This window comes from Gavialis gangeticus, unplaced genomic scaffold (genome assembly GCF_001723915.1).
Source record: "Gavialis gangeticus isolate Ggan-Ray unplaced genomic scaffold, GavGan_comp1, whole genome shotgun sequence".
NCBI classification, from domain to species: Eukaryota; Metazoa; Chordata; order Crocodylia; family Gavialidae; genus Gavialis; species Gavialis gangeticus.
Window position 1 is genome coordinate 9874712 of NW_017729014.1, and position 15293 is coordinate 9890004.

At 46.7% G+C, this 15293-nt stretch overlaps 1 protein-coding gene across 3 annotated transcripts in view; it reads right to left on the reverse strand.

Moving 5' to 3' along the window:
• MIB2 (mindbomb E3 ubiquitin protein ligase 2) overlaps window positions 1-15293 on the reverse strand; it is a 92952-nt gene that overhangs the window by 61326 nt on the left and 16333 nt on the right. For 2 of the 3 annotated variants that reach the window (XM_019511712.1, XM_019511710.1), the window contains exon 2: window positions 1974-2299. In XM_019511712.1, the coding sequence (XP_019367257.1) occupies window positions 1974-2220 (247 nt within the window). In that variant the 5' untranslated portion in view covers window positions 2221-2299. Of the gene's footprint in view, window positions 1-1973; window positions 2300-15261; window positions 15277-15293 lie in introns of those variants that run through there. The other variant, XM_019511711.1, reaches the window with a different exon arrangement.

A 15293-nucleotide genomic window follows, 5' to 3' on the forward strand; every position in this document is an offset into this window, starting at 1 on the left:
CTCCCTCTGAGTACTGGCTCAAGGCTATTGCTTGGAAAAAGTTTACAGAGTCCAGGAAAATTTAGGAAACTCTTCCAACCTGTTCAGTTTCTAGAACCATTTGGGATTATTTTACAGAACCAGTTCCCTGCTGCTGCAGGGGCCTGAGACATTGGCAGTGCCCTTCACTCTCTTGCTGTATTTTTTTTTGGGTGCTTTAAGACTGTAGTGCACAGGACGTGCGTTGCCTGAAGTCCTTTGAGAAGCCTGCACTGGATATGACCCAGGGCTGGTCCCTTCTAGTTCCATGTTTCTATGTAAATCTTGCTACTTATGCAGGCACCTAGGCAGAAGCAAACTAGTTTGCAAGGCTGCTGGACACCTGCAGCTCCCCTGTGGTCCAAGGTTACATAGCTGCATTGAAAAATCAGGGTACTTCTATTTTAGTGCCTAGGTGTTTTAGGCACATGGTTCTGACCCTCTTTCAATATCTGCCTCCATATTTTCAGCATCTCTCTGTTTGAGCAGGAACCCCCAGAGGTCACCTTGTCCCACCGGTTTGTGGGGGCAGATCTGGAGCAACTCATACTTTAATTTGTTCTGGATTTACAAGAGGGGAAATGCAGACAGATTCTGACTCAGATGGTTTATTACAGTGGCGTCCAACCTTTTTACACCGCGGACCGGCAAACCGTGGACCGGAAATGACCGCAGACTGACAAACTACGGACCAGCATACTGCAGAATGGAAGTGACAAGCATACTACAGACCGGCAGCCAACCCTTTTTTATACTCGGGGTAAAAAAGGGTTGGCTGCTGGTCCACAGTATGCCGGTCACTTCTGGACTTCTGGTCCAGCAGCCAACCCTCCTGTGGACCAGCAGCCAACCCTTCGCAGCCTGGTACCGGGGCACAGCCCAGGGATTGGGAATCTCCGGTTTATTACAGTGGGGAAAATGGACTCCAGACTGCTTTCCTATGCAGCATAAAGCCTCTGTATTCAGGCTCTTGGGGGTCTTCAGGACAGTAACAGCTAAAAGTCACATCAGAATCCAGCTGCAAGGACAGGCAGCAACACTGTGATCAGAACAACCAGTTGGTGAGATTTAAGGATCACTCCAGTGTTCCAGTGGTGTAAACCTCTGTATTTAACTCCCACAGCTTACACTGAATTAGACTTTGAAGCTCTTACACAGAATTAGACTTCCAAGCCTTGCTAGGATCCTCCAGGCCTAGCAGGGATTTTTTTTAAATACATTTATAAAGTCTAGATCAATTTCCAAGCTGTTGGAGTCAAATACGGAGGCAACGGCATTCCTGATTCTAAGCTGCAAAGTTAAGGCCTGTGTCAGAATTGTCCCAAGGACTGGGTGGATGTGCAACTCAGGTTTTCCTTTGGACCCTGCTTGAAAGAAGATAGTATTGTTATTTAAAACACTTTTCCTATTTAAGGGAAGCCTCCAGGAATGTTCAGGTACAGGGTGTGGCGTGCCAAGAGGCTGGAAGTCAGGAAGAGGCAGTTCTGGGTTTGCTTCTGGGATGCTTTCTGCACTTCCAGCCTTGAGCCCCTGGGTGAATCCTGAACACAATGCAGAGAAAGGCAGGCTAAAAGAAGGGTCAGTCTCAAGCTCCAAGGCCCAGGGCAGCTGGATTGAGGCTGGTGGCTGTGATTACAGGTTTTCAGTGTAGATGGCTGGCATGCATGGGTTTGGCACCAGCCTTGGAAGGGCAGATATGGCCAAAGAGGTTTAGTAATTTTTCACCAGCCTCACGCAGTAAGCCCAGAGAAGAGCAGAGCTTAGAAAGTAGGGGCTCCTGCTTCCTCAGCTGCACCCAACCCCCAAGATCACTCCAAGTCTCCAAGATCATGGGACACAGCTGAAGGGAGAGCAGCTGTCATTTGATGTAGGTATTGCGTATGGCAAAAGACAAAGGTATTACTACATTTGTGCCTGTTCCTCTTAATGTCTACCCAATAGTTTGCCAGCCTTACCTATTTGTGCATTGTCGTACAGAAGAAGGTCATAAGCTCCTTGGAATCCAGTCCGATAGTTGGTTCTGGTCCCATGATCCCACTGGACCACCACCGTCTTATCTGGTGTTGTTGGACTGCCTTGCTGACCAATCTCAACCACAGTCCCAACATTTCCTTCGCCGTTGTCCTGATTTCCCCATTTCCAGTCCACTCCACGGACCACCCGCATCCCAACCTGCATGCTTGCATATGGGTCCAAGTCCATTGCTATAAAACAGCCTGCAGAGTGCTCACGGGCAGAAGGTCTCAAAAGCAAGACGGCAGAGGCAGTACATCCAGCGCACCTAGTGAAACAGCACATGGTTGGGTTAGGAGACATTGTACAGCCTATTGTAGAAGCTACTACCTTCATGGCCCTCTTCCTGGGATCTCTTGAGGATATATTAACAGCTGTTACAGCAGCAAAGAGTTGGCTGCTGTGGTCCCCCCTGCTGTACCTGTGGCAGGTTAGGGTGTTATGCCTTCTGTTGTGTCAGGGTTGACTGTGTAGTTGCTAAGAGGTTAGACAATGGCTGGTTTGGATAGGGATTATCTTGCTGTAGGCAAGGACTGGATTAGATGACGTCTGGAGGTCTCCTCCAGCCCTAATTTTCTATGATTCTGTGATTTTAAGTCAGGTCTGTGTCTCCTTTGAGCTGTGTCACATGAGGCATGTGAGAATGCATGGAATTATCATCCTCTGTAAGTCTTCCTGATTCTGCATTTGCTGCACAATTAACTCAAAACCAGTAGATCATCCTGGTTCAGTAGGACCCACCTCACGTGTCACAGAAATTGTCCAGACATATCTCGAGTCAGGAGGGATTGTGTTATCAAACACAGTCCTGGAATATCACACAAACTTCTCTACTTGCACACAAAACATGAAACCCCAGCTCCGTTAAATGAGCAACAAAATACCCACTGGCTTCAGTCTGACCAGGTGTCACCTGAAGGGTGCACCCAAACAGATAAATGCACCCAAGCCAACTCAGATAAATGTTCTGTCCATAAACTTCCACCAACATGAACAGGTGTAGAAAATAAAAGGCTCCCCCCCACTCCCCTCCCCCAACCACAATGTCACCCAGATTGGCTCTAGTCCCAGCAGCAGCGACAGGAACAGCTGCAGTCACCAGCCCCACTCCCTCCCACCAGTGAACTAGAATGAAACTCAGCTGAAGCAGATGAGCTTCACCTACTTTCCTCAGAGCTGCCTCCCACCACATCTCCTGGAAACTGAGCTCTGTAATGGTGAATACAGGGCCAGAGTTTGCAATGCAAATCTGAAAAGTCAGAGGAGTCTCCCTGTGTGGAGAATAGCTCTGGCTGTGCTGGCTTGAGGAACAACGCCAGCTCTAGTGCATATGTTTGCCACCTCTATTCTCTTGACCAGGATCTGGAGCAGTGTCTATGCACTGTAGCAGCAGGATAAAGTTGATTGCTTCACTTTGTGCTAAAATCTCACATCTGTCTGGCACTGTAACTAATAAGCAGCCATCTAAGATTTCACAGTTCAAGTTATGTTGCAACCTAGGGCTACTGCAACTTTGCGATGGAAGTCAGGCACGGCACAAAGAGCATCTCGTTCCGAGTACAAACTAAAACCATTTGAGCTAAAGAGTTGTCTCCTTAATTGCGGACAGCATAGACCTTATGACGCATAGCTGAACAGCTCTAATGCAACAGTACATGTGCGCACATATACATGCACAGATGCAGAATTCATTACGACAGCCACTTCATGTACTCAAATGCATTCTTTGTAACCACAGTGAGGGCAAATATTTCTTAAATCAATATAAAAAGTGACAATGGAGAACGTGTCATGAGATCTTGAGAGATGATAAGAAGCCAGAAGCTTGCCAAATATGTAAAAAGAAAGGAGAGCCCTGGCTGTGAAGATTCATACTGCTTTTGTTCCTTCTGGTGTGTAAGATCAATTCAAAGACAACAGAGCCCAGGGAAGATTTATAGCCCAATAAAGCAGCGGTGTGTCAGAATATTTAGTGCAGGTGCCACACAGTCCAATTAACAGGGCTCAATTCTCAGAATGACTGAGAGAGAGTCGTGATCAAAGAAGCAACCAGGCACAGAACTGGCAGCTCTGCTGGTTAAATTTTTAAAGAGGAAGCTTACATATGAATTGCACTGTTTTTAGATGCTAAATCAATCAATGCCTTGGTTAACAAGTGTAAATGTAGACATACAAACACACACTAACTACTCCTAAAAATAGTTTCCGTTTTAAAACATGGTGGGGGGGGGGGAAAAAAGAGACATAACCCAAACCACTGACCCTTTAGAACGGAGTCAGTGACATTTAAAGTTCAGCTCACTTCCTGAAGGTTGAGTCCACTAGAAAGCCACAGTGATATGGAGAGATAGCAACTCAGAGCTTAGAGCAAGTTGCCTGGTACAGTGAAAAAAAAATCTGAGGTCATACATGTATTTTAAAATAAATGTACAGAGTGATAGGGGCAGCTGTGCTGTTTGGGACAAAGTCATTTTGCAGCTGCCAAAAAGTGGAGTTGATTAATTGTAGCTACAGTACCTGTTTCTTGCAATGTGAGTATCTCATCCCCTGGGTGCTTAGGTGCAACTAAAAGCACCCATAATACACAGGTTCTGACACAGCCGTCGGGTAGTGACAACCTCTTCCTGATGCCTCTGCCAACCAGGTTTCAAAAAGTGACCTTAAGACCAAGAAGGGCTGCCTGAAGAAGGGTGTTTGTGCCCAAAAGCTTGCAAAGAACAACTTTTCCAACTATTTAGTTGGTGTAATAAAAGATACATCACATCTACCCAAAGAATCTTTTCTACCTTAGGACCAAGAAAGTCAGACCTAGCTCCCAATGTTGATCAGCCACTCAGCCCCCTCATTCCTTCCCAAGTTCTCTTCAAATCTTAGTCAACAATCTTTTCTGGATACATTATCCATGATCACTCATTTTCTCTGGACATTCGCTGTGCTCACCAACTGAGGCACAACTGTCCTGCATCAGAAACAGCTCCAAGTGAGAAAGGAGGAATATTCACTCAGAGAGAGATGCCTTGCTGGAATTTAAAGGTTTTATCAGCAGCTGATAATGCTAACATGGCTTTTTCTGTTGGCCGGTCGTAGAACACAATAAGGGATTACATTTTGCCAGCACACCCCTGTCCCATTCACTCACTTCAATGTTTTGTCAGTTCAGCAGCTTCATTTGAGCAATAACCCTTCTTCTGAAGCAAGACTTAAAATCCTGGTCTTAAAGGGATTAAGTCTGTCAGTCTTGGTTAAGTGTTTAGTGTTTATACAAGTGCTAAATAACTATGTAGTAACGACTGCACATTCAGCGTCTTGTGTAGACGCAGCTACTAAATGGGAGTAAAGCACTGGAACCCAGAGAGGCTATGAAATCTCCATCCTTGGAGGTTTTCAAGACCTAGACAAAGCTTTGGTTGGAATGATCTAGTTGGGGATGGTCCTGCTTTGAGCAGCTGGTTGGACTAGATACCCTCCTAAGGTCCCTTCCAACCTTTATTTTCTATGATTTCCAATGCATCTCAATTACTTTAGCTATTTAGGTTCCAAAATAGTTACTGAGATCCATGAACATGGCACCTAACTACCTTTCCAGATCAAGTTGCAAAAATGAATTAGGCACTTGGGAGCCTAAGGAACTTTTTAAAAATGATTTTCAATAGGGTTTAAGCTCCTAAATCATTGAGGTGACTGGAAAATGTTATCCTTAGGCCTAGGCTGCTAATTGTGCTAGGTCAGTCACCTCCTAGCAAGACGTTTATAGTGCTAAATTATTCAATTCTGCTTTCTGATGGAGTTAGTTCAATTCCCACTTGGCCCTACATATTCACAGGTGACACTTGTCACATATTTTCACCTGAAATTAAGCCACTTGCCAGTGGTGAGTGGTTAGAGATGTACCACAGGAGGACACAGCCAGAACAAAGAACTGCTGTAAAGAAAGAAAAAAACTTCTTTGCATTGAGATGTGTGAGCCAACAAATAGACTAGAAAATCTGCTGGTGTATTCTGATACTGGAAAAGGAAGTTCTGTAGTAAATTACCCGAGTGTACTGCATCTCACATCAACATTCATACATTTAGCCATCATTTCCCTTGGATTGCTGGTAATTAGCATTTACTAAGGATGCTACAATGTCATTCCTGTATCCTATATACTTTATTCTGCCAATAACCCAACTTATGATTCTTTGGTATCACCTACTGCTTAGAGACCTCAGTCGTGCATCAAGACCAGTGTACAAACAAGCATCACAGAGACGTACTCGTATGGAGAAGTTCCATTGATGCATCTGTGACACCAGACAAAGATTTCCTCCATAACAAGTCCTTATCTCCTGCTGAAGCAGACACTGAGTGGTGAAACTGCACTGTCACAGTCACTTCCACTGCCATGTAACTGTGTAACTTAACACTATGATCAAGATAGTGACAAGAAGCTGGAGATGGGAGACTGGATGCAGTGATCCAGCAGACCCTTCCCAGTCCTACACACACATTTGTATTTCTGTAGGGAAAAAGATACAGATATATGCCTCAAACCCCAAGGAAGAATCAGACACATTTCAATAAAGTTGCCCGTTTATTGCAGAAATGGACTCTCTCCTTTGGATCTATTCCAAAGTAGAAGTCCCTCTAGAAAGGCCAGAGCTCAGGAGAAGTCAACTCCAACAGCAGTTACACAGAGCTTTCAGCAGGACCAGACTGTCAGCATTGCATTCAGAGAAGCACAAGCTGATTAATTTAGCAGGGATTATATACTATAGGAAGCATGCAGCATGTTCCAGTGAGATCTCGGGCAGTGATAGGGACAGAAAATAGCAGGCTTTTTGTAGAAAATGAGCTAAATAACTGCAAATCCCAGAAAACAGAAGTAGTTTCCCACACTCTTACACTACCACTTGACACTTTAGGAAATCAAACTGTGACTACAATGGGAAAACAGGCTTATGACTGGAGCACAGTGGTACTAAGTTTGAACACCTTGATCTTAGCCAAAAGACCAAGTGAAAAGTCCTAACACCAGTTCTCCGTTCCTGTAGCACCTTCACTGTCTACTGTAATTATCCTTACCAGACTCCTACAATCACACAGTACCTGAGGCACAGACACTTGCCCACAGTTACTTGGAAAGCCTGTGCAAGAGCTGAAGTCTGAAGACTTCAGAACTGAAGTCTCCTGTATTCTCCAGCAAGGCTCTAGTGCAGTCATTCTTCCCATCACTAGCCCAGAACTGTGTTCCACTTACCAAATTTGCAATCTCAGAAAACGCAAGGAAGCACCCTACTTCAATACCAACCCCTTTGATATTGTGAGATCCATACCCCCTTCACCTGGGCTACTGAGAAGCTAACTCCTTTTCATTTGCAAAGTGCTGTAAGATTTTTGATGAGTAGGTGTCAGATAATAAAAAAGATCATTCTTCATGCTTGGCTCAGGACAGCTGAGCTCCAAGAATATTTTGTAATGAAACCAGAAATCAGGCGAACATACCATGTTCCAGGATTTACTACAACCTCAAAACGTGGGTCAGTCTCAGCAAAGGGGTTTGAGACTTGAATATCAGAGGATCGGACTTGGCATTTAGAAGCACCTCACTGAATTGTGCTTTCTGGTGAAGTTTCCAGGGTCCAAAAAGAAAAGGAGCCATCCAGCGCCCTGGCAAACAGTATGCACCATGTATCACACAGCTCTACTGGTCACTTCCCCAGCATTCTGGCTAAACTGAAAAAATATTGTTGCCTCCTTTTAGGTTGCCTTTGTGCAGGTGAAGCCAGAGAACTTGCAAAGCATATGGGCATTTATGGGGATGAAAGGTACATGGGGTAATTTTATTTGTATATATATTTACGGGGGTGAAAGGCCCTATAAATAGGAAAGTTTTCTAGTTTCCGATGGTGCTAAATCTTAGACAGTCTTCAAGTGAGTCAGTACACAGTCTTCCTCTAATGTACGAGACGCCAGGAACCCAAGATTAGAATTCCACACACACGCACACACACGTGCATGAGATTTTGCTATGCATAGACCATGAAGCACACTGGGGCCAGACCCAAACTGCAGATGTCTACGCTGCTATCCTTGGCTAATCGTGAGCATTGTCCATTGACTTCAATAAGAAATGACAGCCCTCTGCATCCTGTGAGATTATGCTGCAAACTTGATAGCCAAAGTGCAGCACCAGGCTTTGAAGACAACATATGCAAAAGCATCAGTAGCTGGCCCCCAGCATTTAAGTCACGCATGAAATCAGACAGACCGAGGGGCTGAAATGAATATCAGGATTCAAGAAAACTCCTCTGTTCATTGTTCTGGCACTAGCTTAAAATTCTCCTTCCTTGTTTCTTCCAGGAGGAGGCTAGTGTGTCAGAAATCAAAACACACCAATTTTGAAGCTCTTGGGCTGAGCTCAAAGGGTTACTGTGAAATGCGCTCAGAGCAGGGGAAGCCGAGATCCAGCAATACAAATCCACCCCCAAACATTTGTGATGCCTGGCACGTCCTTTCCAGCCCTCCCCCTTGGCGATTATTAATGGACCTGCTTATACTGCTCTGTCCCTGACTTGGCTCCAAAAGTCTCTTCAAATATAATTTCCACTATTGGGTAAATAAAAGAGAGGCAAGGAAATACCCTGCTCCTCCAGGTTACAGAGCTATTAGAAAGAGGATTCAAGAACATCAGTGACCGCCTAGCAGATTCATTTCAGCCACCACAGGGTTTGTACACTTAGGCCAAAATTTACTGTTAATACATTGTCAGTCCAAAGCACTTCTGATGCAGGCATCTCACTTAAGGCTCACAGTGAGCAAATGCGGAGCCAGCCTGACATTGGTATCATCTTGCCATATTACAGATGGATCTGGAGGGAGAAGCACAACGGAAACGTATGATTCACTTCTAATCACACACTGAGTCAGATGCAGAGCTGAGTCTCTCTGGCATAGGCATGCCTTAATTTCATTTCAGAAGGAAACCTTTGGGATAGAGAAAACTCTCCACTAAAGAGTATGCTACCGTGATTCAAAGAGCACTTATTTTGCAACCTTCCTGCATCCCTAAACCCTTTACAAGCTCTAACCATGCACAGGACTGGCTTCTCTCACCAGAGAGAAAAGCACCCTAGATTACAGACATCCTATTGTTCTGCCCAGGTTAAAGGGCATCCCTTGTCTTCCACTACACTGTTATTCATGTATTTGCTTTGGCTGGAGGCAAAAAGTCAGACCGGCCCCTTAATTCCTTTGCTTCTTCATTCTGAATAGAGGGACATCAAATCCAAAGTGTGGCAGAGTATCCAGGAGGGCAGCCAGGGCATTTGAGATGAAAGTTGTTTTTTCCAAAGACTCTTCCCTAGTGACTACTGCAGACTGTAGCTCAGCGAGGTTTTCAGCACATTCTGCCCTGCCCTGAACAAATGAATCTTTTCCCAGCAGATGATGGTGAAATAATTCCTGCGCCTTCTCACTAACAGCAGAGCAGGCTGGAAAGTCCTCACCCAACCCTGTGGAATTGCCCTTGACTTTTCAGAGAGAAGGATCAGGCCCTTATAGGCCATCTAGGCCATTCCTTCCGCACTAGCTCAATTTCAGGATTGTTCCCTCTGACACGGTTCAGTGACGAGCCCAAATGCCTGGGCTGGCTGCAAGTGTAGGGCAGTTCTGACCATGGTAGCTACATATATTTACAGCCCCTGTCCCTGGGCATTGAAGTGTGGATGTGGGAGAGACCTCCGAATCGCAGAGAACTCTTATATCTCTACTTGGCCAGCTGGACTCAGCCTAGCTCCTATTTCCATTGCCAGCCTCTAAAATGAATGCCAGCCTTTAAAATTGTTGGTTGTAGCCATGGTGGTCTCATAGGCAGACAAGGTTCAATTTTAAAAATAGATTAAAAAAAATTGTTAAATGGATTAAAGAACAATTTTTTCCAACTATTTAGTTGGTCTAATAAAAGAGATCATATCTACCTAAAAAACCTCGTCAGCCTTTAAAACGAAATTCTCAATGGTCTGTCCTTGGTAGGAAGTAGATTTGGGGCAGGAGAGGGGAACATCCTGCCCTGCTTCCAAGCAAGTGCCATAGCAGCAGCTCCCTGCTCCAAGAGAGGACCCATGAAGGAACCCCAGTGTCAGGGCTGTGGCTTGTCTGGAGTCTTTGACGCTTGCTTTGACCCAAAGAGGAAAGGATACCCCACGCAGGCCAAGATCTACCTTCCTTTCCTGTTTGCAGTCACTCTTACTGTTGACCGCATTACCCGACACATGCAGCAGCATCAGGACATGCTTCTGGGGTCTCTGGGAGTGATCTGCAAGTTGCTATCAGCTTCTCAATGCCACATGACAACAAGTCCTCCCCCACCCCCCTAAAGCTTTCCTCAGGCCGTACATTGCAAGTACAACAGATCCTTATGTAACACGATGAAGCTGCCCTAATTGTAACTGTCCCAAACTGGACTCTTTCAAACACATGCTTAATGATCCAGGGGGTGCTATGTTTAAACAGGCAGAGCTAATTCAGCGAACAGCTGGCACCATCATAAAAATAGAAGCAGTGGTTGAAAGAAAAAAAATTTACACAGGAAACATATAAGCAAGCAGTCCCAGCAGCTGCAGCATCGCTTCATGGCTTCAGATGGATCATGACTTTCACCTTGTGCCCATTTTACAGGAAGGATTTCCTTGCAGTCAAATGGGGCTCCCCCATCCTCTACCTCCTCTCTACAGTTGGCAAGTCCCAGGGAGGCAGAGGGCCTGGATCTGGTGATAAGCTCTGTGCAGCATCCTTGCAAAAAACCCATTGCTGGAGGAAGGGTAGGCGTATGTGGGGGGGTCGGGTCATGTTGGAGAACAGGAGAGGGCAGGCAGCTCCCTGGGTCCATTGAGTTTTGATGTCTGGAAAGCTGAAAAGAATGCCCACCATCCCAGCTCTATTCTCACATTCGACACAGATACTGCTGATCCTTGGGACACCTTAGCTTCGGCCACTATCAGTCTCCTTCTCCAGATCTCCCAGCCCTGGATGCTGACACCTACTGATAGAAGGCCTGCCTATCCCAGCTTGCAAAGCCTTCCCCCTTTCAGTAGTCACCGCCTACTTACAGACTCCTGCACTGTGCCCAGATTTTTTTTTTTTTTTAAATGAAAATTTTCTGTGTTCTAAGCCGAATCAATTCCAAATCCGTGAGTCAGTCAAGAACCAAAAATGACCCTGCTACTAGCAAACATCCTCCATCCCCACCTGGGGCTTCAGATGTTTCCAAATCACGTGGCAGGCATCCTACGTGCAGGCCCAAGCCCAGAGGCTTCAGGTTCAGATGCCCCCCGAGTTTTGCTTGCCGTCAGCCATAAGGCCACAGGAGCAAGCTAGGGAGGAGCCTCCCATTTCCATAAAATGGGCATCAAGCCAAGATCTTCCCATTCGAGCAGCACATGGGAGGTTAACTATACATTACCTTCGTGGGTACTACCCTGTGCCAGAAAAGCGGTTATCCCCACGGAGTAGGAAAACATGTGAGCAAGCAAGGATGGCCTTGACCAATAAAAACCAAGGCTGAGCACTCAAGTAGGGGAAATGACACTGGTAAACAAAGCTGCTTTCACCTTGCAGCCAGAGTCCTATACAGCGCGTATAGGCATTGTGAAAGCAGAAGGACACGTTATCAGTGCAGACCACAGCTGTAGAGCTCTCACTCCACATTAACTTTGACTTGCTACCATGCTTCAGCCTGGAGAAGCTATTCAGAGGTTGCATTTTCACAGACCTACATTTTGTATACTGTCTTAAACTCCAATTCCACCCAAGAGAGTACACAAACCCCAGCAGTCTCTCCGTATGCCTGAAGAAGGGCATTTGAGCCTGAAAGCTTGTACAGAACAATTTTTCCAGCTATTCAGTTGGTCTAATAAAAGATATCACGCTTACCCAAAGAACCTTGTCTGCCTATATTCAGAGGCTGTTAATTTTCCCTGCCTCAGCAAGGAATGAGGAGTGCTTGTCATATTAACCCCATCCACATGGAAACACCGGTGTAGGAACTGCCCCTTATTCCAGCCTGCATTATTGGTCAACAAAGGGGGAAGACTGGAGGGCATTAACCTGTGCCTCTTTTTTTATGCAGACAAAATAAACATGCAGTGTCTCCATTTGCAGCACCACTTGAATGCTCTGAATCAGTTCTCATTCAGAAAGGTAAATGGCTGGTAAACCCAGTTCTGCACAGGGACCCAGGCTGAGAGAAAAGGAACAATATTATCAACACTGGCATTAGTTCCTGCTCATGAGATCTCATTAAGGAGAGTGTGGCTGAGGAAAAGAAAAGCGTGCAATACTCCTATCTTTTATTTAGATTAAATCTTAATTACAGCCCAGCTGGTGCATTTGAAATGACAGCTGCCTTTAGCAAGCAAACCAGGAGACCCGTTTCTGCATAGAGACAGAGGCACTTCTGGACCCGCCCCTACCAAATAAGAAAAGCAAGCCTGGATGTTTTTTGTTGCTTCCATTCAGACAGGCCCCTGGCTACAGAACTGGCCTAGCCAATTCAATAGTTTTGTCTGGGTTTTATTCAATGCAGTGACCCTCACAGCTCAGGCTTGAGAGCAGATGGGCAGGGCACGCACACTAGCCTGAACATTGCAGCTGCATAATATCCTGAAGCCTTGCATCACATGCACACTCCTCTGGGGTGAGACTGCAGAGCAGGTTAGACAGGCGCTTAACTGGGATGGTTTAGTCAGTCGGATGGTTTAGTTCTGCTGTGAGCAAGGGAATGGAGTAGATGTGGCCCCCAGATGTCCCCTCCAGCCCCTACTTTGCTGTGATTCTAAGCAGAAGGGTGGACAGGGCATTAAGACACCCTCTGCCTCCTTCTGATGTCAAACCCAAGAGTGTCTGGGGCAGTCACCAAAAGCAAGAAGAGCCAAAAAAGAAAATGAGACTGGGAGAGGGGAATGGGCAAACTATGCAGCAGCCTTGGCTCTTGGACTTCCTCTGACTGCTGTTGGAGGCTGCTTGCAAAGGACGGCAGATGAGCCCCTGTGCAGGTTTTAAAATACTTCCCGCCAGCAGGAGGGGAAAAAATTGTGGCATCTCAAGAAAGCAAGCCAGGCTCTGCTGTAGTGCTGTAGCCCACTAGTACAAGCCTAGTCACATAACCATGCACTGACTACATTTCACTTACTCAGGGAAATGAACGTGGGTCTGATGCTGGGACACAAGTAGTTCTGAACATGCTTGGAAAAGCAGGGCTGATTTCCTGTGGGGACAATAGTAAGAGACGTCCCAGTGTGAGATGAGGCTCACTCCCCACCCTGCTGGTTCTGACCCAATGACTATGGTGACAGCAAGTGTGCTAGTATGGTCCAGCTACCCACATTTCGGCTACTCTGCTATCTGTCGTGGGCCAGGAGTGAGTTCCTCCTCCCTTACTGCCATTTCAGAGGGCAAATAATGCAACTGCTGGTGGGGACACAATCCAACTAGCACCTTTGAATCAAAGCACAAACCCAGTTTGCCCATCTCACTGCACCGGCACTGAGAAAGGTTCCCAAAGGACACAGGTAGAAACTAAATTGCCTCGTTTTTCAATGAGAGGCAGGACCTAGCTGTTGTCTGCATTTTTTAACAGCCTACCCGTGTCCTTTCACGCTCTCCGGTGGTTCCCTGGATTCACCCTATCTGTCCCCAGCATCTAAACTGTCTCCAAGTGCAGAGCACAAGACACCAAAGTGCTGATATGGAGCAGAAACTGAAGACCCGGCATTTTTTGCAGCTACTGGACACAGGGCCAGTTCAGACCAGGCAGCCAAAAGAAGGGCAGAGTAGGCCCTTCTCTGATGGGGAAGCCAAAGCTGACTTGTGGAACGTGAGCTGTTCAGTGCCCGGCACGTGGCATTACCTCATCTAGTAATTCTACCCACCCAGGAAGCAGTACAGCCACCGAGTCCCGAGAATCAAGTCCCCCAATCACACGCCCTTTTCCGAATCCAACAAGACAGGAGTAATCACTAGTGAGGTACTTCCTATTCTGTCATTGCAGAGATGCAACTTTTCCTTCTCTGCTCTTTCCCAGGGTTGTTTTCTCCAGGGGACTGGGGAAGAATATTTGCACTTCCACCCAGTAATACTAAATCAATTCAATGCTAAACCAAAAGTCCTTTTGGAATGAGAGTATCACATGTAGACGTGTGGGGAGATAGTCTAGGGCAGATATTCCAGGGCATATTTTTCTGAGCTAACCTTCAATGGAAAAGAAAAAAAACCATACCATTTCAATGCTAAATGCAGGACTGGAAGTCAGAAGCCTCCGTCTGACTGCATGAATTAGGCCCACTCTCTTAGCACCTGCACCTCAGTTTCCCCAACTAAAATAACAGTACTGGATACTTCAAGGTACTGTAGTACTGGGTGCTTCTTTGTTATAGAGAAACATTGAAATGACCCCCTGTTTGGAAAACAGCTTTACAGATGTGATGCTGACAAAACAGCCCTCTGTCTCCGCATCTTAGGTCTGTATACGGTCCCTCAACACTGTAGGTGGTCAACACTAAGTAGGGGAGACTATTAGCTTCCTCTTTTATGAGATGAGAGGGGAGACTGCTATGTGATTAGGGGTATCAAACTGACCCTCCCTGACTTTTCTCAAGAGGCTGTGAGGACGTGAGTCAGAGCAGTGGCTGTCATGAACCCCATGGGAAAGAAACAGCTGGACTGCCTTCCTGCGCAAGCCTGGGCACCCCGTCTCGTGCTGGCCGTGCCGCCCTGCAGGCAGACGGCTGGTGAGAAGGGACCCTCCTGGCCGTCCCCACAGCTCTGGCTGGCAGGGATTCCTACAAAGTCATTTTACAGCCGCTTCCAATTCAGCCTGTGGATGGGATTTCTGCTCCCCTGACCTTCACGCGATTCCTGGACCTGCTGAACCAGAAGGCTGCTTCCTTACCACAAATATGCAAGTACTAAGCAAGGACCTGCAGCAGCGCCGGCTCTGGCAACACCGGAAGGGAAGGAGGATCAAAAAACCGCCTTAATTTCCCACTGAAACTACTCCCACACGTATGCACAGAGGGATCCAGAGGTTGCTCCTCAGTCCAGGCCCCCTGCCCTCCCGGGGCCGAGAAAGCGGGCAAGGCAGGGGTGCCAAGCAGAGGCTGCCCCACCGCTCGGGTCCAGAGAGCCGGCGCCGGGCAGGACGGGGAGCGGGGCAGCTCCCCCAGCCCCGGCCCGGCCGCGGGGGGCACTGACCTGCCGCCGGGCTCCTGGCTCCTCGCGCGCAG